Source organism: Scophthalmus maximus, chromosome 3, assembly GCF_022379125.1.
Source record: "Scophthalmus maximus strain ysfricsl-2021 chromosome 3, ASM2237912v1, whole genome shotgun sequence".
Taxonomy (NCBI): Eukaryota; Metazoa; Chordata; class Actinopteri; order Pleuronectiformes; family Scophthalmidae; genus Scophthalmus; species Scophthalmus maximus.
The window spans coordinates 19,890,565-19,917,555 of NC_061517.1; the positions used below are offsets into that span (position 1 = coordinate 19,890,565).

The following is a 26,991-nucleotide window of genomic DNA, read 5'->3' on the forward strand; positions in this document are numbered from 1 at the left end:
AAAGTGGTTCAGTGCGTAAGGCAGCTAAGACTGAGACCTCCTGGTAAAATATTGTCTAAGAATATCCCTCTTCTCAAATTCATGCTTCTTTATTATTCACTAATAAAACGTTATTACACATCGGTGATTATTTTTCCTGCCTTTTTCCCTCAGTTTTTCCCTCACTGTTTACCTGCAATCAACTCCAACCGACAGATGGCGCTGTTGCATTGCGCAAGCGGCTGCTGCAGAACACCATGTAAACTGAATCACAGAGGGCGTTGACAACTTCCAAAATGACATTATATTATAATAATAGATTTATTTGATGTCCTCGCGGTTAAAAGCTATTGTGTGAAACTTTAAAAATACATTTACCTGGGAACTGAATCAGACAACTGGCGTAAATAGATTTAAAAACATTTTTTTTTGTGTCACATAATAGTGAGCTCAGAGCTGGGAAGAGAATTGCATTTTAACAATGTATTGCCGAAAACTTTTACGAAGGAAAAAACAATATGAAAAAAACAAACATTAATTCAAACATTGTTGGGATAGAAGTAATATAGATTTCTTTGTTTCTTTAATAAAACATAATGTGAGGGCTTTATTTTGGAAGTGGTGACAGGAAATCAGCTGTTTGGTGTCATGCCCGGCTTTACTGCTGTTGCTGAGTGGTCGGGCTTTCGTCAGTTTTGACAGAGGGGCAGCATGAGACACTTCTCTGCGCGGATCATGCAAGCATGGGAATATTTGGAGGGAAAGTCCATTTGACAGCTCACTCGCAGAAAAGGTAAGACACAGGGCTCTGCTTTTTGCAAAGTTTGGCCTCCTGTAATGACTTATTGTGCTGGTATACGGTCTTGTGCAATGTATGCCCCATCCATCCATACATGCAACTCAGGATGCAACGCTATTCTTCCCTTAATGGAAGAGAAGAGCAACATATATCGCTGTAGCAATGCAACACACAATAAATATGGTGATAGATGTGTTACAATACAAATACACAACTTAACATTCAGGGTTAATCACTATAGAAACTCTGAAATGCTATAGGACTGTTCTCCATGAATCCTAATAATGTCTTAGAACACACACTAGGAGATCCATTGTTAAAGGAATATCAAGGCGTGTGTGTTTTTTTCTCCTTATGGGGTAAAGTCTAACATCGAGGATGAATGCAGGTTGGAGGAAGGTCACACCCTCAGCATGGCCTGTCGCCTACTTCTACAGTTGCAATTTGAAATAGCACATGAATGGAAATAGAAACACAAGTCGACTTGAGCATAATGGAACGGAGTGCTGCCGCGATCATATCTGTTAATATGAATCACAGTAGACGGCTGATGGGTCCACATGAGGTTCGATCACACAGTGTTAAAATGAAAGAAGGGCGAGTGACAGCAAAAATTGACAATATTGCAGTGATTTGATGGAGATCGGCCGTGTTTCTGGTTGTCAGCAGAGCACTGAGACTCGTCCAGGCCATAATCATACAGTAATCTAATAAGAAGCTTTCTGAAAGCAGGTGTTGTGTCAAGAGCATTTGAGCTTTTGTGTAAACTGTTGCGGTTCTGTACATGCTGAGAAATGACACATGGGTTTCGCTCCAACCCGCCCTAAATCATGACCAATACAAAAAGCATCTGCCTCACAGCCTCATGCAATTTGATCAACTAGTTAAAAAATGTTAAACAATGTCGCTCGATTCCATTTACTATTAATCATCTCCATTTGTCACTCAGTCCACTCCTAAAGCATTGAGAGGAAAACACTGTGGGCTGCGTGGAGGCGCAGATACTCTAATCTACCTTGAGCCAGCAGGCCGGATGCACTGACAAGTGCTTTGTTTTGTTCTCTGAGAATTTGCATTTCACCGAGGCGATAAGAATTTCACTTTGTACGTGCACATTAGCAATCACCAGTAAACTCGTCCCGACACACAAGTTGTCACCGTGTATAATGGCGTATGGTTTTATTCGAATGGCATCCTCAGCCTTGCAGATGCCTCTGCGATATTTGTCGGGCAGCTATTGTTTCACCAGCAAATGCTATTTCCATGTTTGCTTTGTATGTTTTCTGTCTATGATTAGAGCAATTTGAGCAGAGGGCCTTCAGGAATAGCCCTTTACCCCCTGCGCCCAAGTGTTGCCAAGTTGTAATCGTCACACCCCAAGACACCGATCCCTTACCAGCTCCTGGCTCGACTGATTCCTGTCTCCACAGTCTGACCATGCATCTGCCCGTGGGAAACTTTCACCCCCCCCCCCCCTCCCCCCAGTGTCCCAGTGTGTCTTTGGTTGGAACAGCCTGCTCTCGCCAGAATGCTATCAGTGTATTAATAGGTGTTTTGGCTGCTAGTTGAGTCCCAACCCCCAGTTTGCTCTCCAGTCCTCCCCACTTTCATAACACAAACAGGCCAACAACCGCCACCCCCCTACCTCTAAGTACCAGAAGAAAAAAAAGCCTTGTGCTTATTTTTAGGCTCAGCAGTAGATAACTGACATGTCAGGGTTGCAAACTGTAAATAATATTATTGTAAATATAGGTGCAGGCATTGTAGTCAGAGTTGCAGAAATTTGCTATAATCTTGCATCAGACATGAGAGGACCAGGAGACATAAAGACGGCCTCTGATCGCATACTTGAGCAAACTGGTATTCATGAACATTACCAACTACCTCTGAAGTTGATTTCATGCTAAACTGTTACTGTTACTACCTTAGCAATGGGGACCATTTTGTTGATGACACTTTTAGAGCTGCAACAGTTAATCGATTAATCGATCAGTAATCGACTATTAAATAAATTGTCAACTATTTTGATAATCGATTAATTGGTTCAAGTAGTTTTTATGATTTCAGCTTCTTAAATGTGAATATTTTCTGGTTTCGTTGCTCCTCTATGACAGTAAACTAAATGCCTTTGGTGTGTGGACAAAACAAAACGTCATCTTGGGAGTTTTGGGAAACACCATTTTATGACATTTTATGGACCGAACAACTACAACAACGATTAATCGAGAAAATAATCAACAGATTAATCGATTATGAAAATAATCGTTAGTTGCAGCCCTAGACATTTTTGACTTGCATCCCTTTGTTTACAGCATGGTGCTGTGGGACACAAGATGAAGATGGAGCGTGACGACGTTTGTTTGTTCTCAGGGGGGAAACGAAGGAAAGACCTCAGAGAGAAATGAAATGAGATGAACAAAGAATCAGTGCAGATGTTTTGGTGGTGAACGTGGTGTCAGGCTGACCGTATGTGAGAACTGTGTGTGCTGGAAGCCCCCCCTCCCGCCACACACACACAGACACAGACACACACACACACACACACACACACACACACACACACATTGACTGATGTGTGGGGGGCTTCCAAGACAGACATGGTTATTGCTAGATTGGTGATGATGATATTCTCCTTCCTCACCACAACCTACAGGTCTTAGTAGTCAGCTGTCTGCTGGGATGGATTGCTTCGGATTGGGCAGAAGAGGAGATGGGGAGGGGTATAATATTATAGTTTGACCATCCTGTTTAGGGAGCTATCCCTCTATTCTGGTCTTTACTGCCTGTGCAGCTTTTACAACCCGAGGGACAGAAGATACAAATGTGAAAATAAAAAGACACCACATGACATAGTTCCAAGCGTGGGGAGCTATTTTTGGGTCCGGCTATGGGAAAATAACCAAGTCCACAATCACTCACGGACAGCTCGGTTGCTGTAATTCCTGGCGAATCTCGTATCAGGAGGCTACTTTGCACGGGAGTTAAGAAAACACTGGACTTTTAACCGTGCGGACAGGAGATGTGCGTTCATCCGTAGCAGGAAATGGTTACACACCCCCACGACAAAGTGCGGGGATTTGCGAAAATGTAATTCTATATCTATATATAATTCTAAGATCCACTCATGTTCCAGACATCCCTTTAAAGCATCCAAAACATTTGTTCCTTGAAGGCGCAGCCGTCCGAGTTGCTCTACTGGGTAAAGTACCTTGTTTGACCTGGAGCTGAACTTCTTAGTGGTCATTGCATAACACAAGTCCTGTGTGTGTGTGTGTGTGTGGACTTTCATCAGTCTCTTTTTCCAGCAGCCGAGTGGAGCTGATTTTAGCGGAACCCTTTGCCGGTTGAAGAAAGTCGAACATCTAGAGAAGCAATCTGAAGACTTGAATATTTTTTTTATGGGGAGTTGGTGACAAATTCATCAGGTGGCCAGAATCATTCCCTCTAAAGAAACACTAATGTGCACTTGAACATACATCATTTTGAACTGCCTAAAATGACAGAAGCAGTCTTTTTAAAAAAAATAAAATGTATTTGGCATGTACTCTGACTGTTTAGTTTGGTCCATGTCCCATCCATTAACATGGAGGGGGCGGGGTTTATGACCCATACTGCAGCCAGCCACTAGGGATCAAGGCTGATAAAGATGCTGTCAAGTCGTCCATCTTCATGTACAGGCCATGATCCAAACATACTGTGTATGTTTTCCTTATTATTATATTTGACGCTGGGCTGCTGAAGGTATGGTTTACTTCCATAGACCTTTCTAAGAGCAGATTTAATCAAACACAGGTCTAACCAAAAAGCTTAATGATGGCTGGGTTCCATTTAAGGTGCTCCAGGTACGGGGTCCTGGTGTTGGGTTTCCTGGTACGAGCCTCTGTTGATATCATTAACAATGACAAGTCACACTGTCTGCCTGGGGAATTATATCTCAAGATGCACCAACTGACCCCTTTCTACGCAAAGGAGCGACGACTCTACTCCGAGCTCCCTCCGAATGACCAAACTCATCACCGCATCACCAAGGCCGAGCCCAGCCACCCTGCGGAGAAAGGAATCTCATTTCTGCGGCTTGTATTCACGATCTCGTTCTTTCGGTCACTACCCAGAGCTCATACTGACCCCGGGTGAAGATCGACCGGCTAAAATGGAAAGCTTGGCCTTACGCCTCAGCTCCCTCCTCACCACAACGGACCGGTACAATGCCCATATCACCTCTCCCCAGTCCACCTTGTCCGTCTACCGCTCCATTTGTTTTATGTCTTATACATTAACATGATTTCTTTCCAAATATAGCGCTATAACTAAAAACTATGATGGCATCTCTTATTCATACTGTTATCACTTTGTTGGCATTGTTTAGAAAAATCATTCTGGCAGTTGTTTTAGAAAGATATTTACTTTTTATGAAATTTTAAAAGACTTGCGCTGATGCGATGTGGATTGTCATGTGGATGTGGTTAGATCTTCCTCTGGGCATTATGTGTTACTGGTGCACACTGTCAGCAGCACCATCTGAAATGCAAGGGTACGTCGATTTATAGTCAATCAACCGAATGCCTCAATTACCGTTTTAGCGTTTTCTTGTAAGCAGATTTGGAAAAAATGGTTCCATCTTCTCAAATGTGAAAATGTAGATTTCTTTTTCTAATTCTGAAATATTGAACTTCCTCACCCTTCTGTGACTTTGTGGTCTAATACTATAAGGCTATGAGGATGTTGGCTGTGTCCCTTCCACGTCCCTTTGTGTGTGCGTAACAATGGCTTATTTTTAACCGCTTGGCCTCAGCGAACGTGGAGAGGGGAGCGAAGGGAGGAAGCGGTTGCAGGATGACAGGCGAAGATAATTGCGTCCTCCTCACCCTTCATCCTTCCTCTGCCTGCCCTCACATGCAGACACATGCATTTATACTCTTGGTGTTTGCGTTTGCCTCTCCGTGATCCTCTGGACCCCCCGCTGGAATACAAATAAATAGGAATAGCTTTTGAAAGTGCTTTCTCTTTACTTGAATGTTTCCATTTTATACTCTGCTGATATTTCTGATGGGATGATCGCTTCGCTGATTTGACAATCATTCATCACTTTTCTGATTTAGTATAATGATAAATACTATAAAGACGGAACCACTGGCTGCGATACTCTTTGTCTTGAGAAACTGAAGCAAAGATTTTGTCCAAAATCCTAAAAATGAATGATACTGACGAAAATCCCAGACCGGGCATCGGCGAGCGCGCAAATCCATGTACCGGTCTGATACCACAACGTCTTTTCACCAAGAGAAAACTGCGCTGGACGGAAATGAAGAAGTTGCGTTGTACTGTCACTAGCAAGTACTGTTAATAGAGCAGCGAAGAAGAAGTGATTTTGCGGTTGAGCCAGAGCTTAAAACGTCAGCAATTTGGCAACATTTCTCGCTGGAAAGTCCCGCAAGTAAAACGGCGATGAATTGTATTGGAGACGACTAGAAATTAAGAGATTGAGACCATTAACGCCCCGGGAAAATTTGTTATAAATCAAGTGAGAAGTAGAGTCAATTTCTCATAGACTTATAGAAGCCGACTTCTCTTTGCAACCACGGAGGCGACCTCTGCTGGTCATTCCAGAGAATACAGGCTCCAGGCACTTCCGCATGGGCTTCATGTGACGGACCCGTTGACTATGTCCACTTTATACACAGTCTATGATTGTGCTGGTTCTTTGCATTTTGTATCGGTACTGTAAATTAAGTCAAACATCTGAACATATTGTATCACGTAGAGCTACAGTCAAGATCAACATTCATGCAAAAATACTAAGCTATTCCTCGTCCAGGCTTCTTGAATCGGAATATTTAGTGGTATTATTATTATACATTTTTTTTACAGTAAATTATTTGTGTTTTGACATGCAATTTATAATCACCCCCCCATTTGAATAAATATCAGCGGATGAGTGGATGATGGAAATAATTGCAGCCCTAGTATGAGTCGGTCTGCAGATTGGGCGAATGTTGTCTCAACAAAGGCTCTTTGCCATATGATAATAACCACCTGCGGGTTATATTTTCCCAGTCCTTTACACTGCAGCACCGTGAGCACTTTCAAAGAGACTGAAAGGTTGAGCCCCGCACTGTTTCCCCTTCTCGGGCCCGCTCTGGAGTCATCAGTCGGTGTGTTCTTCGCGTGTGGCACAACGCCCTGCGATTGGTCCTCTGAGTCATATCTGTTCAAGCTCCCTTAAAAGAGGACAACCATTAGAAAAATGACGCCTCCTCTTTTTTTCGCTGTTGACAGCTGCAGAATAATTCCAGCGAGCTACCGTGTGTGCTCAGAACAGTTTTATTCTTTTATCTTTTTATTCATTTAAGGTTTTCTGTTCTTCCTCAACCACATGCAAACTACAAACTACAAAAAATGCATCCATCTACTGCATTTGCTAAGACAATTGTACATTTCCCTATTGCTAATGTGCAACATTCATCCCTTAAAAAAATGCGAACCTGGTTCGACGACATTTTAGAAGTACATTTCTTCTGCTCATACCTCAAACAATGATGGCTGCAAGGGGCCGCGGCGAGTCCTGTGTTACATTACAGCCGCATCTGCGGTCCATTTCACTGTGTGCAGGGGCCACTAACCCTAAATCGGGTGAAGCAAAACAACATTTTGTATTTTCCCATCATCCCGTCTGATGACCCGTCACCCCATGAGAGCTATATGACTCACGGTGAGGGTTGAAGGCTGTGGGCTGCTGCCATTGTCTAGAAGAATCGGGATTGAGGAGAAGACCAGGGGTTGTAGTAGAAAGGACACCATTCTGCTCACAGGGGTCACTAGAGCAGATGCGATCTGACAAAAGGTGTTTTGAGTCAAGAGCCGGCATCGAAACGCTGACGCGGGTCGGACGTGCCGTGCTCCTGAGTGGAAAATGACCATTCCTTGGACGTTGTCCAAGGGCTTTCGGGAATTGTTGGATGCCATAATTGATTTAGAGGGAAAGGCAGCTTGGGAAAAAAGAGTGGGTGTTGAAGGCAGAATTACGGCAGTTCATCGCTCCGAGAATGATAAAAATGACTCAGCGGCGATATTTAAACGTTGGGAGGAGTTGAAAGTGTGCAGCGCAGGCCAAGGGCGACACTCCAGGATTGTTGCTGTAAGGAGATACCTCACCGCCGGGAAGGCTTTTTTTTTTTCTAAATTGCCGCCTGTCTTCCAGGTGTGGCCTCACACCGTATGTCCGACAATGTCCTCGTGTGCCTCAGGCGAGTCATTGAGAGGTGCAGTTTCTATCAAAAGACATGTACTATATGGGTTCTGGCCACTAATAGATCCACGTTTTATCTCAACAAGAGCCCTCTGCAATAAGAAAGGGGGAGATTACTTCTTTCTCTGTTTTGAATCTCTTGAAGCTTATCGACAAATCCGAATAAATTAGGTTTTTTCTAGCATGTGTTTCAGCAGAAGTGACCTCGTCTGTGAGCTAAGCCCTTCCACAGTGCCGACGCCACGGACTCCTCCCATGATCTTAAGGCGCCGTATGAATTTTGTTAGACGGGGAAATATGCGTTTAATTTCCTCAGTCGAGGTCTGTCTCCGCTGGAATGTTCTGGTTCTGAAGTCGATGGGGGGCCCCCCGAGGTTCGAGCCCTTGTGTTCTCTGTTTCTGAGAGCAGGGTCTTGCGGTCCGCGAGGATGACTTGAGGTTTTAACGCCAGGTCTTTTCGGGGGTTTTACAACGGCGGGTTCACAAATTGCGGGATCAAAAGTATTTTCAATATTTGTTTTATCTGCTCCCAAATCTGTGTGACTCAGCCGGGGTTGCAGCTGAAAGAACAAGAATTAAATCGTCAGACACACCTTAAGAACACGTCTCCTGCTCTAATGACGGGGCCCCGGATATGCAAGATCTAAACGCATTCTCTGTCTGGGATATTTTTTTGTAGCCGATGCATTTGGCAGCTGCAAAAGTGCTGGATTGTGTGTTTATCTTCTTCTTCATATTTGTCTAATATTGGAGTTTGCTCTATGTTTTCTACGGCAAGCCACTCTGCTGCGGGCGGACTTGTCCTCGTTGGAGATTGGTCACATACGGCAACCGCGGCACCCTCCGACGTGAAAACGCTCAGGAAACCCCCCGCGGGGGCTTATCGAGTTGGCGACCACCACCGCCGTGGGACCGCTCAGCGAGACCGGGGTTGTCAGGACTTTTAGTGGAGCTGCATAACGGAGCGATACCCTGAGCATGTTGACCTTGTTTCGGAGTGCAGGCCTCTGGTGTCCAGATCTCAATCGAAGCAGTTAAGATGCTCCGCTACGGCGTGTACAAAACACTAAGCCATCCTCCGCTCGCCATAAATTAATCAGGCATTTGATTCATTTGTTAACTGTGTCGAATTCCCTCTTCCTTGCTATAATCACGTGTGGGGGAGAAGTTTAGCCCAGCTGGCAGTTTTTGTTAAGAGTTCACACAGCTTGTTTATGCTTCCAAAACGAATGGAGCAGTTCAATCACTCGGATTAGTGTCTGTGATTGCGTGCTATGTGATTCATTATATACTTAAGATTGCCTAACAAACATCACTCGCCTCTTGCACCGTGGTTTTCCGAGATCTTTCCGACAGTGTTTTTCTTCGCAGCCCGATAAGCATGTTAATATTTGTACCAGTAGCTGAGGACTTCTGTGCGGTTATCATGAGTCTTCCCCCTCGACGGGGGCTCTGTCAGTGTCTTTTCTGCAGCTGCTGCCGAACCGCGCATTCCGATTTGACAATGACTGCTCTCGGACCATCCAAACACCACGCTGGAGAAAGAGACCAGCACGTGCCATTAGAGGGATAACGCTGAGCAAATTGGAAGATTTATCCACGCTTCATTTGTCGACGACTGTAGCTGCGCCGTTTTCATATATTATTACTGTGAGAAAGGGCGGGGACATTCACAGGCTCCGTATTACTAAATATGGCTGTGTTTGAATAATATTGAACAGAAAGTACCAGACACCGATACGAAACCTACATCCCCAGTTTGCAATATACATTATGTAATCGGTTTTCTTGTTTGCCTGTCTCCAAGTTGAATTCTCAAATTGGCTTAGGAAGTCTTGAGGTCACTGATCAGCCGCCATGATGAGAGCTGTTCGGATTCCCTCAATGCAGAGGAAAGGTGCTTCAATGCTTCCTTTCCTATCTCCTCCAGCGTAGGGTACACTGGAGCTTCCTTTGTGAAAGGAAAGGAGATATAGGCGCCCCGCAATTCACTGCGCCGGCGATATTGAACGTGACGCGCCACGCGCGGACGTAAACCATTCAATCCGAAGTAGAAGTACGAGAGACAGGAGGGTATGAATATGACCCAGAATGGACGCACGTCATCATGTAAGTTACCGTTGCATATGAATAATTCGCATCTGTCACACGGTGGTAAAACACACTGACACATGATGGATGGAGCCGCTGCACTTGTTGTGGACCATCTTCGGAAATGTGGAGTTTCACCACGGCAGACGCACGTCAACAACATCCGCCGTCGGCTTTCAGTACTGTCAGTCCTCCTTTCCACCTTTCCTTGACCTCATGACGTTTTCCACCGAGGTCAAGGAATAGTAGATAGGAAGGACAATTCGACCTCAGCCCAAGTCTGCATTTGGGTCCCCGCCTGTTTCCTTTGGACCTGGGGGGAACAGCTGTATTATTTTTGAAAAGAAAGAAATTCTCAAATAGAAGCAACGGGTGCTTTGTTCTGTGAACTACTCTTTACGTGGATGTGGTGCCCTTGAGTACTTGTGGTGCACTGTTTTACAGGTGGGCCGTGTATGTGGGATTGAATGTGACCCTGCACAATGGTGTGGCTGATAAAAGTTTTTTAAACAGACCTGTCACTAGGGCTTGCGACTAACGATTATTTTCATAATCGTTTAATCTGTTGATTATTTTGATCGATTAGTCGATTAGTTGTTTGGTCCATAAGATGTTGAAAAATGTTGATTTTGTTTTCCAAAACCCCAAGATAATGTTTTTATTTGGTCCACACACCAAAGATATCTGGTTCACTGTCATAGAGGAGCAAAGAAACTAGAAAATATTGACTTTTTTTTCATGAAAACCACTTGAACCGATTAATCGATTATCAAAATAGTTGGCGATTAATTCAGAAATCGATTGCTAATCAGTGAATCGACTTTCTGTTGCAGCTCTACCTGTCACGACAAACCACGTACAGTACTGATGGCAAGGCACAAAGGCTTTTTGTCCACTGTCTTGAGACTACTCGTCCGCTACTTCACCGACCGCACGTTCGGAAGGCTACAACAGAAAGGGCGTCGTCACTTTCCAGCGCTGAGCGGACCGACGGGGCGGCCTCGACAAAGCCCCTCGCATGCTCCTCTTATCGGAAGGCCCGTTGGCCCGGGGAGCATGGGGGACACTCACACACAGTCTCGACGTGAGACAGAGTGACTGAGATAAATGTCGACAGACGACAAGTGTAGGAAGAGAAAGAACAGAGGAGACGTGTCAAAGAGTGCCAATGGGAACGTGTGAATTGTCTGACCCCCGAAGTTAAACTCCTCCTTTCCTTCTGTTTGTCTTAAAGTTCATCCAAAAGAATGAGTAAAACACAGACGAGGATCTTCCCATTACAAAGTTAACTGATCCGCACAAATCGACTGCTTTGCTTGGTATTGTTGTCAGGGCGCTTTGTACCTTGTGCTTAATAAAAACAAGCCGCGTTGTGTCCGTGTCTCGTGCTCCGACTCAGCTCGGAGGCGACGACCCTGGGAAAACAAGGGGACAAAAAGATGGGGGCTAAAGGAAGTGACAAAAGGCAACAGCCGTTCAGCATTCTATTGTTACGAGAGAGCGAAGAACCCAAACTGCTTGGCGACGGCGCACAGACGGATTGTAAGCAGCGCCCATTGCCGACAATGGCCCACACCGGGGCACCGCCGGGGCACATTGTGATACGGGAGCGCACGTGTCCTCGGATATACAACGTCGTCATCAGGGAACAATGCACTGCCAGAGGCAGGCTGTGTGTACATAACAGATAGAGAAGACGTTCGTCGTTTGTCCTCGGTGAATGGAGTCGTAACTATGAACGAGTGTCCGCCTGCGAGCGTCTCGGTGAGCGCTCGGTGGCGAAGACGGGGGGGGGGGCGCGTTTGTGGAAAAAGTCACGCCTTTTTTTGGGGGATCTATATTTGGTCTGACGTGCATTGACTTCAGCTTTCGTGTGTGTGTGTGTGTTTGGCTTTCCAAAATGGCATGGCCGCGTTGTCTAGCCACTGGAAGGAAACAACTTCAACGATCAGATCACAGGCTCAATCGCGGGACGAGGATGATGCGTGCGGCGGCGTGGCGGAAGTTCAGTCCAACCCGCCGGGCTGTGCGATCTGACTAATGCTGCCGCGGGTTTTTCGGAAGTGGTCTTAGAGGGAAAGGGAGTGCTTCGTCTGTCTCTGTGTGTGAAAGGGTGATGGGGAAAGTACAGGCGGGGGGAAAAAAAACCGCGACACACAAAGGAATAGTTTGACGTTTTCGGGGAGATACGCTCTATTTGCTCTTTGGCAGAGAGTAACATGGGGATATGATACCGCTCTCATCTCTCCGACCGCTACTACCATCTGCAGCCAGAGTGCGCAATGACTGGAAATGGGAATACATCCTGTCCGGCACTGTGAGATAACAAACCCCACCTCAGCGCATATCTTATCTGTTCAATCCGTGTGAAAAAAACACAGGTGTTAAATCAACAATTGGCCTTTTTTTTACAGGGGGTCATAGAGCTCTTGTACTGTAACACGTCGGGAGCTGCGGTACATAAACCGATGTGACATACGGACTCTCTCGTCTTGATGACGCAGCAATATGTATTTTATTATTGAAATAACATAATAACATAGACCATTTGGAACATTGGTAAATGTAGTATGTCAAAATGTAGAACATAATTGGATCATTTCCTTGGAATAAAATGAATGCAGTCTCTTGAGTGTTGTTGAGGGGGATCTTTTGACTGCTCTGTACGACACCGGAATTCAAAGGCATTACTTTTTATTGTATTGTAATGTCGGCCTTGAGAAGGCAATCGTCGAATCCCACTGAAGCCAGTTTCCTCCCTCATGGATGAAGAGGACGTGTTCTCCCACTAAACAGACCTTTTTTTGTTTCTTGTTGCATGTATTTATTCATCATTTTCCCCTCCCTCCGTTATGCGTCCTTGTGTTTTCCTCTCACCCTTGTTTGGCTCATTACGGGGGGAAACTGTTTTTACAGGGAACTCGCTGCCCTTTCGCCCACAACCAATAACAAACACACATCTGCTTCTCTGACCCCGAGTGCACAGCGAAGAGGAATGACTGCCGGAGCATGGACTTCCTGCCCCGATAGATGAGAAAAATACACATACTGTAAATAAAGATGCGCAGACGTCCCCATAAAAACCACGCTGTCACACGCGCACGTCGCAATCCAAATTGCATAATAAACCCACTGCTTTCTCGACCATATGCCGTTTCAGTCTAACGCTGTTTTATCATGCTTTTATGTGCCAACGTCTCAGTTCAGAACTCACCTGTTAAATTAATGATTCACAGCTTTTTCTTCATGTGTAATGACATATGATTGCTTGGTAAAATTGGCATAAAAATGTGTTAACAAACGCACTGTCCCTGTTCCTGTTTCCCGTTTTAGAGACATGTGGAGGACTCTCACACTTTCGCTGACAGTTGCACTGGTGATGGGCACAGAGGTGAGTGTGTGCAGCATGTCTGTGGTAGAGCCACATATCAGTTATATTATAGTTATTATAGTTGGCCTATAAAAAATCGGCCGATATCAGCCTTTCACAGACTAATTGGTATAGGTGTTTATGTTTGCCGATATATTCCAATTTGAAAACGTTTTATTTTACAGAGTAAAAGATGTGCATTCACTTATTATGAAAAAAACCCCAATGTGTTTATTTTCAACATTATTTTCAATGTAAGTTCAATATATATGGTTGTATTTGTGCTTTTTGCACAAGTAATAAAGTTTGTGACTAAACTGCTAAACATCAAGCCTCAATTACTTTTCTTTGTCATAAAGGAACGATAACAACACCTTGAGAATAATTGCCGTCTTTTTAAAAACATATTTATGTCATATATTTCAATGAAAACATTTGAATCCCTTATATCGGCATCAGCATCTGCTCACGAAAATGGGTTGCCCTCTAGTCGGCTCCTTTTCTAACATTAATTGTTGGAAGTAAGAAATGATGTCATTCAAGACGAGGTCAAAAACTCAGTACATGACTTGACCGTGTACGGTCAATGTGCGAAATTGAAAAGGAGTTAAAAACTGCAATGCAGCAATTATCATGGCGGTTAATGTCTACCAACTCACGGGGTTTCACATGTGTCGAAGCAGCTCTTGTCTGTCAAATAGTGCACAACCCCCATTTGGATAACAAATTGAGCAGGGCGGGTACAGAGACAGGCGAGCCTCTCGCTCGCACGGCAGCACTGCCGACTCTATCCTAAGCAAATGTGTAATATTTGAGTCTTAACAATAAAAAAGGTCAATCACATATTATACTGAGTCTTGCAAGAAAAAGATAAGATCGCATATTTTGTTGAGAGGAGCATGTGCGCCGACTGTTGTTTGTCGATTAACTTTCCATTGCGATATTTACAAATTGCAATTTTTCCTTATTTTTGGATGACGTCACGACCCAGGTGTCCCAGTCCGAGCACGTGGGGCTCGGGGCGGCCGCTGAAAAAGCAGTGCACGGGCAGCAGGAGAATTTCAGCGACACATCCACTGTGCTGGGGAAGTCCCAGCACCAGATCCTGGCCGCGCAGTACGAGTGTTACCTGAAGATCATCTACGATCCGCCACGTGCAGAAGAAGGTGACACGATTGTGCCCGTCATTGTTCTGCTTATATTCACAGTTGAGCTGTACTGACATCTCCGGAATAGTGTGACCGTGACGGCGAAGGTATAAAAAAAAGCTCATCACAACATTTTGTGGCCGAGTTGCAGTGCTGAGGCAGTTTTTGATAGAATCCCCCCTCTGGAAATGAAAATAATTCTTCAAATAACAGAATTTAAGATCTATCATTATAAGGCTATTTTTTTCAGTAGAATTTAATATGTTGTGTCTTTCCTCGGTAGAAGTTGACACGCTGCACCGTGTTTGTCAGATGAGGTGGGGGCTTTGGAGTCATCAGCTTCTCCAGCCGTGTTGATTTTTTGATCCAGCAGTCCATAGAATATTTCCAGAGGAATTAATACGTCCTTTTTCTGCATCACTAAGACGCTGCTTACGACAATTATGAATTAGTGTCATTTAAAGTGTACGTCGGCTTAAGGCTGTAAACGGCACATGGTTTAAAAGAGCTGTACTTAGTCTCTCAATTTAATCGTGGGCATGCTCTGGGTGTCACGTTCAATAACCCCCCCCCCGTTCCTGTCGAAGATCCAGTGTTTGGAATGCAGGTGGCTCTATTTGCAGACAACAATGCACCTGACCACACCCCAACATATCCACGGGCGCTCAGATGGGGGCGAGTGCAAATGCTATTTAAACACAACGGGGGCACTGGATGGGAAAAATGACAACTTTGTATTGTTCTCAGTGCCACTTGGTGTTGGGTGTAAGAACGGGCCCAGGGACTTTTAATCCAAAAAACTATCTATGCATAATGTCCATACACGTTATTAGATCATGCATGTGCTCTTTCATAACGTTCAGATTTAGACTGCAGTAGGCGCACACACTAAGAGAGTGAGGGAGCGAGAGGGGGGAGGAAGTGAGTGTGAAAGAAAGGAAACTTGCCCTTTGTCTCCTAACCAGTGCTTGTTACTCCCGCTCAGTGCCTCGCTGCCTTTGACATGTTATTTTGCGCTCCACTTCCCAACATGCCACTGTGCAACCTGGTACCGCCAGGTTTCCGTCTATTGTTGACCCTCTGTGTACGGGCAGGGTCGCGGCACGCAAGGCACATAGCTTATGCAAGTGTAACACCGTATTACCTCGAATAAATCATTTACGATCCGTTCTGTCAGGCAGGTTATTAAAAATGTAAAAAGTTCCCCTACCTTTGTGATTCTCTGTTGACACGAGGGCCACCGACGAAACAGACATTCCGTTCGGCTGAGTTGTTTTTCGCTTAAATGTGCATGTTAAATAGTCCTTTCGAAACATAATCCAAACCTAAGGCTAGAAAATTGGTTCTAGGTATGTTGCTCAAAATGACTTGATCCAATATTGAAAGAGCACAGGGACAGAAGTCTGTCACACCTCCTTACGCCGGACGTCATTATATCTTTCACAATTTCTCATTTCAATTTTAAATCCGCCCTGAATCATTTTAAATGTGACACTAATACAAGAAGTGATGTAGTCTGACGTAGTATAAAACATTTCTAATATGTTCACTTTAATGTGAGGTATATGTACGATAGCAGTTTTTACTTTTGCTGTTGTAAGCACGCATTGGCTGACACGTGTCTCCAATCCTCTGACACCCGTGTGATGCTTTATTTGATTTAAATAGAAGAGGAGCTGGGTTGTTTGGCATGGACAGGAATATTGCAGCCTCAACTTCTGAAGGGAAACAGCACCACCCACAGACAGTAACAACAAGCAACTTTATTTCTAGCCCCACCCCCCTGTAGCCTCATATCCAAAATCAAAACCTGTAGCAGGCATCATCGGATTCAAAGTTTTCCTTTAAAAAAGCCGAAAGGGCAGAGCCGTGACGCTTTCATGGTGAAGTATTCTTGTTTGAGCTCTTGTTGTTGCAAACAATGCGCGGCCGCACGCGCATCTGTCACGTCGAGTTCAATGTCACACGCCTGTCCTGCTCCCTGCAGGCAATTACTGTAACCGTACGTGGGACGGCTGGCTGTGCTGGGGGGATTCGGCCCCGGGGACCGCCATGCAGATGTGTCCTGAGTACTTTCAAGACTTTGACCCAACTGGTGAGGCTTTAACACGCACGCACGCCCTCACTCACACATGCAGACGCATATGCGGTCCAGATGTTAAGTATCTGGGTGAATCATGTTTAATATTCTGTGCAAAACAACTTGCAGTCAATGGCCCACTGACATTGTGATTCTCTCCCAGAGCTTCACTGCAGCGTTCTCCAGCTCCTGCTCGCTGTAGAGTCTTTATTTTGGGCTTCAGTAAGTGGACTAAATGTTCATTCCAGTGGAGATCAGGCGGTTGATGTGGCCAGTCAGAGAATACGGATTCCTACCTTCCCCTTGGCATGCATCCGGTTGCTTCCCTCAGCAGGGATACGTGCATAGATGCCCGACATGTAACAGAACCAGCCACCTCTCTGGCTTTGGGCTTTTCTATCCCCTTTCTATCATGTCGACAGATGTTGACTTTTGCTTTTTTGAGGCTTACCAGAGGTTTGAATCTCTGGGTTACGTCCTCTGAGGTTGTGATCGTGAAGTCTTCAATTGATCATTGGCATGTAAACACGCACGGCAAAAGAAGACATCTTCTTCACCATGCAAATGATTCTACTGCTCACACACACACAACCCGCTCAGCTCTTCTTTTTTTTTTGCACGAACAGATGTCGGAACGACACACAACGGCCAGAGAAACAGTCAGTTGCCGAGTGTCCCAGTTTACTTTTGAACCCTCGCAACCTTCGTATCTCCCACAGAACTCAAATAACATTTTATAATGAGCTTTTCATCGTCTTTTTGGCACCTGACGTCGCCCAAATCTCACCGTTATGTACATTTGTGCAAGTCATAATGTCGCGTTTCAACAGAGAAGGTCACCAAAGTGTGCAATGCCGATGGCCAGTGGTTCCATCACCCAGAGAGCAACCGAGTTTGGACGAACTACACCCAGTGTCAGGCCTACACCAAAGACAAGCTCAAGGTAAAACACAATGCAGTGCCAGCACTGGGCACAAGAGTCTGGATCAACGCTGGGGGAATTTGCATTAAACCCTATAGTGTAAGAACTATGGAAGAACAAAATGCAACGGTGCACACCTTTTACTGGCATGATTCGGAGATGTAATCGGAAACCGACCACAAGAGATGATACCAGGAGGGCTTATGACAGATGTGGATATCTGATAGGCAGAAGTCAGGCGACACGTGCTCGGACAGCTGGGCGGAAGAACATGACCCGAGCGCAAACTGCAGCCAGCGCCCACTGGATGGTGTGCCCCGAGCCGGCATGCAAACACTGCACCTACAGCAAACAAGCTTACAGTAGCAATAGTTCCTGTTCAGCTGGTGAAGTCACACTTGCTGCCAGAATCTGCTTCACGGCAAGAAAGTTCTTGGTTTGAATCCCGGTTCAAGCCAACCAACCAGGGCCTTTCTGTGTGGAGTTTACATCTTCTCCCCGTGTAAGCGTGGGTTCTCTCCGGGTTCTCCGGCTTCCTCCCAAAGTCCAAACACATGCATGTTGGGTCAATCGGAGACTCTAAGTTGACCGTAGGTGTGGACGGGATAGTGAATGGTTGTTTGTCTCTGTATGTTGGCCCTGCGATGGACCGGCGACCTGTCCCGCCTCTCGCCCAGTGTCAGCTGGGACTGGCTCCTTTTTAAAGAACAAAGCCGTAGGAATAATGGATGGATAGATACTGAGAATCCTGCACGTCCCAATCCATCTTTTCATATTTGGAATTCAATCTCAACGCCTACCACACAGAGTTGCGTCTCAGGGGAGTTGTGATTTGACATGTACTGCAAAGCTTTTTGATGCTGATCTCGGGTTTTGGATCCAGGATTGTTTTATCCATCCATCCGTCCATCATTTATCTATACCTCTTATCCTTTAAGGGTTGCGGGGGGGGGGGGGGGGGGGGGGGGGGGGGGGGGGCTGGAAAAGTCACACTTTTTACACCCTGGAAAAGTCGCCAACGTATTGCAGGGCCACGTACAGAGACAAACAACCACTCACTCTCACATTCACATCTAATTCAATTTAGACTTTCCAAATTAACCTGACCCCAATCTGCATGTGTTTTGACTGGGAGGAAGCCGAAGAACCTGGAGAGAACCGATGCATACACGGGGAGAACATGCAAACTCTATTGTTTTAATCCACCTCATATCTAAAAAAAACAAACAAACAAACAAATACTTCTGGAACTTGCGTTGTAAAGACTCTCTGAGCCCCTGGACATTTCATGAACCTCAGTTACCTGCCATGACTTTTGGCCAACAATAATGACGTTTTCATAAAAATATTCTCTCGACATGTTTCCTTTGTGGAGTTCTGTGCTTTTGACAGGGTACTGTATAGAGACTGTACAAACCTTCGACCCTTTTTTTTCATGTGCTATTTTACATCTGAATCTTAAAATATATTTTAGGGGGTTGGTTCATTTATTTAACATAACTAAAAAACATTTCCCTCCCTGCAGTTTGCCATCAGTCTCTACTACCTGGCCATGGTGGGCCATGGTCTGTCCATCGTCTCCCTCATCATCTGTCTGATCATCTTCTCCTACTTCAAGTGAGTAAAGTGGGAGTTGTCCTCTGTCTGGTCCGACTTAACGCACTTCAACAGTCTTTACTTTTGTGCACGTGTGTCCTTCAGAGATTTAGTGTGTATAAGATGGTTAAAGATGGTATAAAATTGGCTTCATGATTGACCTTTTTACATAATATATATCATACATGACCTTATATATTAATTTCCCCCTTACATGGTCGGTGTTGCTGTTATTATGAGTGTGTTTTATCTCACACCCCACTGATCTAATTCCCCATGCATCGATATGTCTATATCATTGTGGAAAATTAATTTTCAGTCATGCTCACCGCAGATGTCAAATTGAATGTGATATTTGATGACCGTCACAGAATATTGTCGTAAGCTTCCAAAAAATTCTCTTCCCGTCTCTCTCTCTGTCCATCTCTTAGGAGTCTCAGCTGCCAGAGAATCTCCCTCCACAAGAACATGTTTCTCTCCTTCATCTTGAACTCCATCGTCACCATGATATGGCTCTCGCTCACCGCGGCCAACAACCAAGCCTCTAACGCCAGCAACCCCGTGAGCCACCGCACCGCATTTCACCTCACCGCACATATGAATTTCAGTTCACGCTCCCTTAATAAACCCGCGTTAATTTAACAGTGTCTTCAATTGAAATGATGGTTGTTTTTTATTATTGTTGTTGTTTTTTAACTGTAGTCCCCAAGGGGTTTAAATCTGCCTCCACTTCATCACGGTGCATTTTGAAGTGACCTTTTTTACCGCTCCCCGTCCGTCAGGTGAGCTGTAAGGTCCTGGCTGTGCTGACGCAGTACGCGTCTACTTCCAATTACTTCTGGATGCTGTGTGAAGGCATCTACCTCCACACGCTCATCATAGTGGCCGTGTTTGTCGGGGAGCAGCAGCTCTTCTGGTACTACGTCCTGGGATGGGGTGAGTCCAGCCCCTTTTTTCCTGTGGAGTTCCGGCGTGAGCTGCTTCCACCTTGTGGTCGCGTTCATGTGAAACCTCACAAAGGCCGGTCGATCGCACATTGGCCGGGAGATTCAAACAAAATCTCTGCAGGGACCACATTTAAATAGCGCAGCCGGTGAGGATGTGCTTGCCAGCAGATCTCACAGACGATTCAAATCATGTATAACATCTGTCGCAATACAGCCGTCAGAAAAATATGAAAGACTTGTAACTTTCGTAATGCCTCATGAGCATCATGTAAAACGTAGAAACAGCTACAGCGGCTGCCTATATTTTAGTCTTGAGATAATTTACCGCATCGAGAGCATCAATTTTTTCCCACCACAATTGTAACCGCGAAAGCCGGATACGTACCCGCGCTCCCACAAGTGGGCTTTTCATGAGAAACTCTCATCCAGGCTTTCAGTGGCGCCGGCCCGTGCGGCCACTTTCAGCCTGCTCTTATGCACTAGATGGGTTCTTTTACGTCTCTTGATGGCTCAGATCTTTTCATTACACCTTTGCGCTACCAGCCCTCCTGTAATGAGCATGGCACGTGTCCCCACGTGAGGTTATTCAAAAGTATAATTAACAACAACGCGTAATCCCTGGACACAACTTGTTAATCAGCCGATGGTAGGCGGCTTTTGGTTCTTTCGGACGGAGCCAGGCCAACTGCTCCGCATTACCCCTCTCTGCTGGTTCCAGTTTCACAGCGAATGCACAGATGCTTACCGATGAGGGCGAGTAAGCATACGTCCGGACATGTCGACCCGTTCCTTTCACGACTGTTTAGGATCCGCCGTCGTGTTTAATCACATTGTGATGCGGCGAGAGGCGACTGGAGAGATTGGGAATTGATGTCATTCTGGTATTTCTGCTCTTCATCCTTCAGGTTTTCCCATTGTTCCCGCCGTAACGTATGCTGTGGCTCGTGGGCTCTACTTCAATGACAAGTAAGATGCAGCTACGGAGATAATTATCCACACAGATGTTGCCAGTATGGCCTTCGGCGAAATAACCACAGACAAGGGTTTTTTCCTCCTGTGACCTTCTTTGACCTTGTTTGCTCCCTCTCAGCCTGAGAGGGTGTTGAGAGATATCGATTTGCCCCATCAAGGGGAATTTCTGCGAGCCCTTCACAGGGTCTAGTGCCAATGACGGATGATTCAGGCTTCCCACCGAAGCCTCCGACCTTTTCGTCTCACTGTGCGTGAAGATACTCACGTGCATTGGCCTGGAATTTGACTTCCTGCTCTTTGTGTTCGTCTCAGGTGTTGGATCAGCTCACACACTCAGCTGCTCTACATCATCCATGGGCCCATTCAGGCCGCGCTGTTTGTGAGTAGTTAACGTACAGTATATATTATTTTCTGTGTGTGTCCTTGCGTTACATAAATAACTATACATTGTCAGATGCAGATTCTTTGTGTTTGGATAAAATTGACGTTCAAAAACTGCTTTTCCAAATAAAACAAAGCAATCCGAGATGGTAGACCTCACCCCCGTTCACGTAACGTTGCACATGACATTCCGCAAAATATTGCATAATTATTCATGACATCATTATTGATTGAGGATCATTAAGAGAAAAATTCCATAAAACTCTGGACGCAATTTCCCAAGTTATAGTCATTCAAAATATTTTCACGAATATTGCTACTGGGACCTTGACCTTTCATTTGAATAGATTTTTGATGGAAAATGTGACGATAATGGGTCAAATCTGATGTGAGGTACCCAAAAAGCCTTTCAACAAGCCTTCCAACGGCACAGGTCCTATCTCGATACGACCATTGGTTCATGAGATTTTGAGATAAAATATTTTGGGGGTATTTGGCCTTGGCGACCCATACCGTATTCACATGCAGACAATATCCATATATCACGAGTTGTAATGTAATATTTTAGATACTCGCACTGACACGCCCCAAAACAATAAATGATGCTGTAAGTTTCAATTTATTGCCAGGTTTTCATCAGAAACAAAATTACGAAAGAGAATCATTAATATCTTGCCACTCAGATTCGAAGATACTTTCCACTTTCAATTGTGGTGCATGTATTTGATTTTTGTAACTATTGTAGTATCGAATAATTTTTCGGTGCAAATACTGGTGAGCAGCCTTCAAAAAGATATTTGTCAAAATTGTGCTTAATATGTTATATTGATGTTCAAGTTGTCAAAGTCGCAACGTATATAAAAACTCATCAAAATGAGACTCTCATTGCTCTTTCCATTTACACATTATGCGTTATGGTAACAGGAATGGAGAACGTCCATATTTGAATGTGTTGTTAAAGTGCCACCATTTGTCAAGTCTTTGTAATTCGTTCATAAAAAAAAATTCTTAAAAAGACGTGCGTTCCCCTTCGAGTTAAATCAAGTCAGATACATCGGTGATATCAACCGGTTTCTCTCTCTGTCTCTTTTATCCGCACGTTCCACCGGGCTGCCCGCTCCACCTTCGATCTGTCCAGGTGAACTTTTTGTTCCTCCTCAACATCATCCGAGTTCTGATCACCAAGCTGAAGGAGACCCACTGCGCTGAGTCCACAGCCTACATGAAGGCGGTCAGAGCCACCCTCATCCTCATCCCGCTGCTGGGAGTCCAGTACATCCTGTACCCCCGGATGCCAGAGGGACGCATCAACTGTGCCATCTATGAATTCTTTATAAATATCTTCAGCCACTTCCAGGTTCAGTCATGATAATACAACTACACATTAGAGTTGTGTACAAAGTACACAGAGACCCATTCAAACCACGAATGTGAAATCTTATATGGTTCAATAAACCATACAGCCACTGATGTCCTACAAGGATTTACTTTTTCTGTTCTACAGCTGGTGTTTGGCATTAAGGCCTTTTTTTAAATATTCAATAGCAGTACCATTTTCATTAAGCAACAACATCAAACTGTAGAGCAACTTTGTTTGGCCTTTGGAAAATTGGACATAGAGCAGATTCCTGCGATGGTCAGTTTCAATTTGACTGGAGCAAGAGAGGAAACGGACACTCCACGTCCACGGCTCAAGTTTTTTTCGATAAACCTGGATAGATTTAGCTAATTCATTTATACATTTTTTTGATTTCAGATAATCTTACTGACTTCTGTTTCTGCATTCATATTGAATCTATTTCTCATTTCTTTGCAGGGACTCCTGGTGGCAATTATATTCTGTTTCTGCAATGCGGAGGTACGTTGGCACCATGGTCGTATTGCAACTATCATATTGCGCGTTTCAAAGACAAGAAAATAACATTGACTTCAGGTCCATCTGTTGTTTCGATCCAGATGATGTAATACGTTGTGTTATTGATATAGCATATCTGATGTTTTTTGCCGAAGAGATTTAAAACGTCCGTCGTTTCATTCAATGCCCTCTTGACCGTCATTGTTGGCGTCCAGGCCCAGGGAGCGCTGCGGAGGAAGTGGGCTCAGCGGAGGTTCGCCTGGGGCAAAGCCGGCTGGGGAGACGCGCCCACTTCCAACAACCACTTCAACTACCACACCAACTCCTCCATCACGGAAACGAGCCGCGCCACCATCAACCTGGAGCAGCCTGCCGCCGCGCCCTCGCAGCAGACGGACAACAGCTTCTCCCTGTCCGAGGTGCAGCCGAAAGCCAACGGGCAGAGGAAGAACGCCAACACTTGCAGCAACGGGGAGGTGGACATGCTCAACAACCTGGAGACCACCGACATCTGACATCGGGGGCAACGCGCGGGGGTGGCGCCGGAAGACTGACGTCGCAGGAAACAAGAGAGGCTTGCGGGTTTTATTTTCAAAATAAAGGTTAGCAGATCGGTGGGTGTATGTCTGGACAAAATTTCTGAAGAGCACTTGTGGTGTTAACACACACATACACACATTTTTACAGTCTCCAGTTTTTGGACTTGCGAGAACTGATGAATGAATCCATTTATATCATGGTGTCCTTCTATAATCCTAGTATAATAATGTGGTCTGTTGCTGGATTTAAGTCAATTTATGTATTTACAGTAAATTCCTTTTTTCTGCTAGTTTTTTTTTTTTTATAACAGAATGGAGAATCCTGCCGTCTTTATGCATGTGAAATTCCGTTGCCTTATGAAGCCTCTGAAGGCTTCACCCATACGCCACCGTGACCAATGAATGTCATGGCCCCCTCTGACGTTATCACACGCACACTTTCACAGGCCGCTATCCAAGAAAGATAATCATCATCATCTTTGGTCAGTGGAAAGCCAGCGAACCCCTATTTCAGCAATTTTTTTCAGAGAATTAAAAAACCACAGCACACTGGGGGAATCCCTGTGGGAACTGGGTGGAACACAACGAAAGCAACACAGTATTAGTTTCCCGATCCATATTTTCTGCTGACATGAAATACTTTCTGCTACAAACAGTGTGTAACAGAAAAACCAAGTTACCACGGCAGCTTAGGCAAAAGAGCCCGACTTACTACAGTGGGATAACACTAAATACTGAATCTGTTCAATAAAACCAAGCGCGAGGAGATGAGGCAAGGAGATGCAAGTGTGAGAAAGTGTGAGGCTTGTTAGGCTCAGGTTGTTAGACCTGTTAGGAGAGGAGATACTTTCAGAAGAGGTGAGTCATCAAGAGATTCTTGAATAGAGGGGGACGCGGAGCGCTGCTCTGACAGCATTTGGCAGCTGGTTCCACCGTTACAGACCCCACTCCTCGGCGGAACCGAGGGGCCTCAAAGGAGCGTAAGCCCGTATGATTGAGTTCCGGAGGATGGGCGCAGACGCAATTGTCTCTCTGCAGGCAAGCGTAAGTGCTCGGAGTTTGATGCGGGCCGGCCGTGAGTAGCCAGCGGAGGCGGACGGGTGGTTGGAGGGAACGCGAGGCGGGAAAGGACGGGCATCGTTGGGCGCTGCCTGTGCAGCAGTGACGTCGGAAAGCCATCAGAGCGAACAATCGGACAAGAGAAGGGGGTGTATGTTGCAGGGAGATGGGACCCCAGCACCAAGCCCGAGGGCCCCTACCCCTGTAGGGAGGCGATCTGACATGGACGTTTTGTCCTTGCTGCAAGAATCTTAAAATACGTGTGGTGGGATCCAAACCAAAAATATGCACTTTGCCTGAGATGCAAATATCAGAGGGTACAGGCAGCCGGTTGCGGGGGTCTACACCTGTTGAAGGCTGCCGAGAACCGTCGTTTCAGTTGTCCGGCCGCTCTTGTGGCATGGCTGATTAGGATCCTGGAGGTTGCTCCGCGAGAGCCTTAGATAATAACGGGAGGAACAAGACCCACTGATCGTCCTTCACTTGAGCAAGGGCCAAGGCCTTTTTGAGCAGAGGTGTTTACCGAAGCCTGTCAACATACCGCAGGAAAAAATGCTCCCAAAGCCGGCGAAGCGTTTATCAGAAGTGTGACTGCTGGCCCAATGTTTTGAAACCTTGTCCTCAGTAAGAAGTGAGTGAGGGGAGAGCTTTGCCCTTGACTTGGGGGAGACGGAGAAGTACATGTAGTAGGACTCCTACGTGTTAGGCTTCATGGGGCCGTTCAGTTGGAGGCGGTGGATGATTGGGTCATTTTAAAACCCTATCCCCATCTATTTGGTGACGTAACCATAGCTCTGCAATTAAAAGATATTCAGTTAGTTCAGCGAGATGTTCCATATAACAAGATTAGACAGCAGCTATATCATTAATGCTCAAGGTAGCTACTTGAGCAGAGCAGGAGTAACTGTTGTCCTGCGGCCGGGTTAAGGTTTTAAATTTAACTGTCACCTATATAGAAACAGAGATACAATTATACAGGTGACGTCGGGGCTTTGAGTGTGATATGTAAAAAGTCGGATCGAAGTTTATTTTCTGAAACAAACTAGGGACAAAAGGGAGAATCTTTCCTCCCCCTCGGTATTCCGTGAAAATTATCCAAAGTAGTTTTGGGGGCTTTCATGGCGCTTTATGTTTTTTGGGTAAATCAAAGCTTAAAATGAAGGCATCGCAACATCTCTCTGACCGTTTCCTGGCCAACCTGAAAACGTTCAACCTTTTCTTTTTTGCTGTGACCGTTGTTCTTTGTCACTGTAAAGCGCTCACATTGAAAAATTCATTTTCCATATTCTTTTGTTGTCGCACGTAAACGTTCAGTTTCCGGACGCCGGACAGAAGGGAAATGTTCAGCGACACGTCATCACTGTAGAACTTTACGACCGCCATGGTTGCTTCGAGGAATCCTCAGTGTGCGTCTGTCTATTCACGGCCGATATACAGAACGTGAAATGGTCTGTGTTGAAAGGGCTCCTAAATTTGAATGCTTTGTGCACATAGCCTTGAGTATCAGTGACATTTTTTCCAATGCACCAAACATGCAGGTGAAGTAGTAAAATCTAAGCCTGGTTTACTTCCTAGATTGTGTTTCTTACATTAATGGTTTGACTCTTAAGCCGAACTTGACGTCGTGTGTGGAACTGAGCATGCGAGCTTCTGTGTGCACTTGTGCTTTACACAAAATGCCTCCAATTTAAATAGAATTTGTGACACGTTCACTTCAGTTTTTCTAAGTTACATTTATCGTAATATAACAACAGACAACGGATTTGCTTTAATATACTGAAAATGTTTCTCTAAAAACATTTTTCTCTTCATTTTTTATTTTATTTTTCTATGTTTTGTTCGCTGCACTGAAGTCAACATATAGGAAGGAGACAATGTCAAGGATTTGTCATGTCTTCGTCATGATAATGTACCTGTTGCTTTACAAAGTTCTATATTATAACTGTTGTGGCTGTTTTACTGTTTCTAATAGTTTGTATAATTGTTAATAAAACACACGAAGCAAAA

General features: G+C 45.0%; 1 protein-coding gene across 2 annotated transcripts; it reads left to right on the top strand.

Moving 5' to 3' along the window:
• Positions 1-614: 614 nt before the first annotated feature.
• On the top strand, positions 615-26,991 carry calcrl2 (calcitonin receptor-like 2). Of its 2 annotated transcripts, none has more exons than XM_035645766.2 (13): positions 615-772; positions 13,449-13,506; positions 14,459-14,651; positions 16,621-16,728; positions 17,544-17,656; positions 19,161-19,252; positions 19,663-19,792; positions 20,014-20,167; positions 21,084-21,144; positions 21,463-21,529; positions 22,670-22,888; positions 23,348-23,389; positions 23,602-26,991. In XM_035645766.2, the coding sequence occupies exons 1-13, from the start codon at positions 723-725 to the stop codon at positions 23,899-23,901; spliced, it is 1,587 nt and encodes a 528-aa protein (XP_035501659.2). In that variant the 5' UTR covers positions 615-722; the 3' UTR covers positions 23,902-26,991. The 2 variants fall into 2 exon arrangements, with proteins under 2 accessions (XP_035501659.2, XP_035501660.2); XM_035645767.2 differs by having other exon boundaries at positions 616-772; positions 14,477-14,651.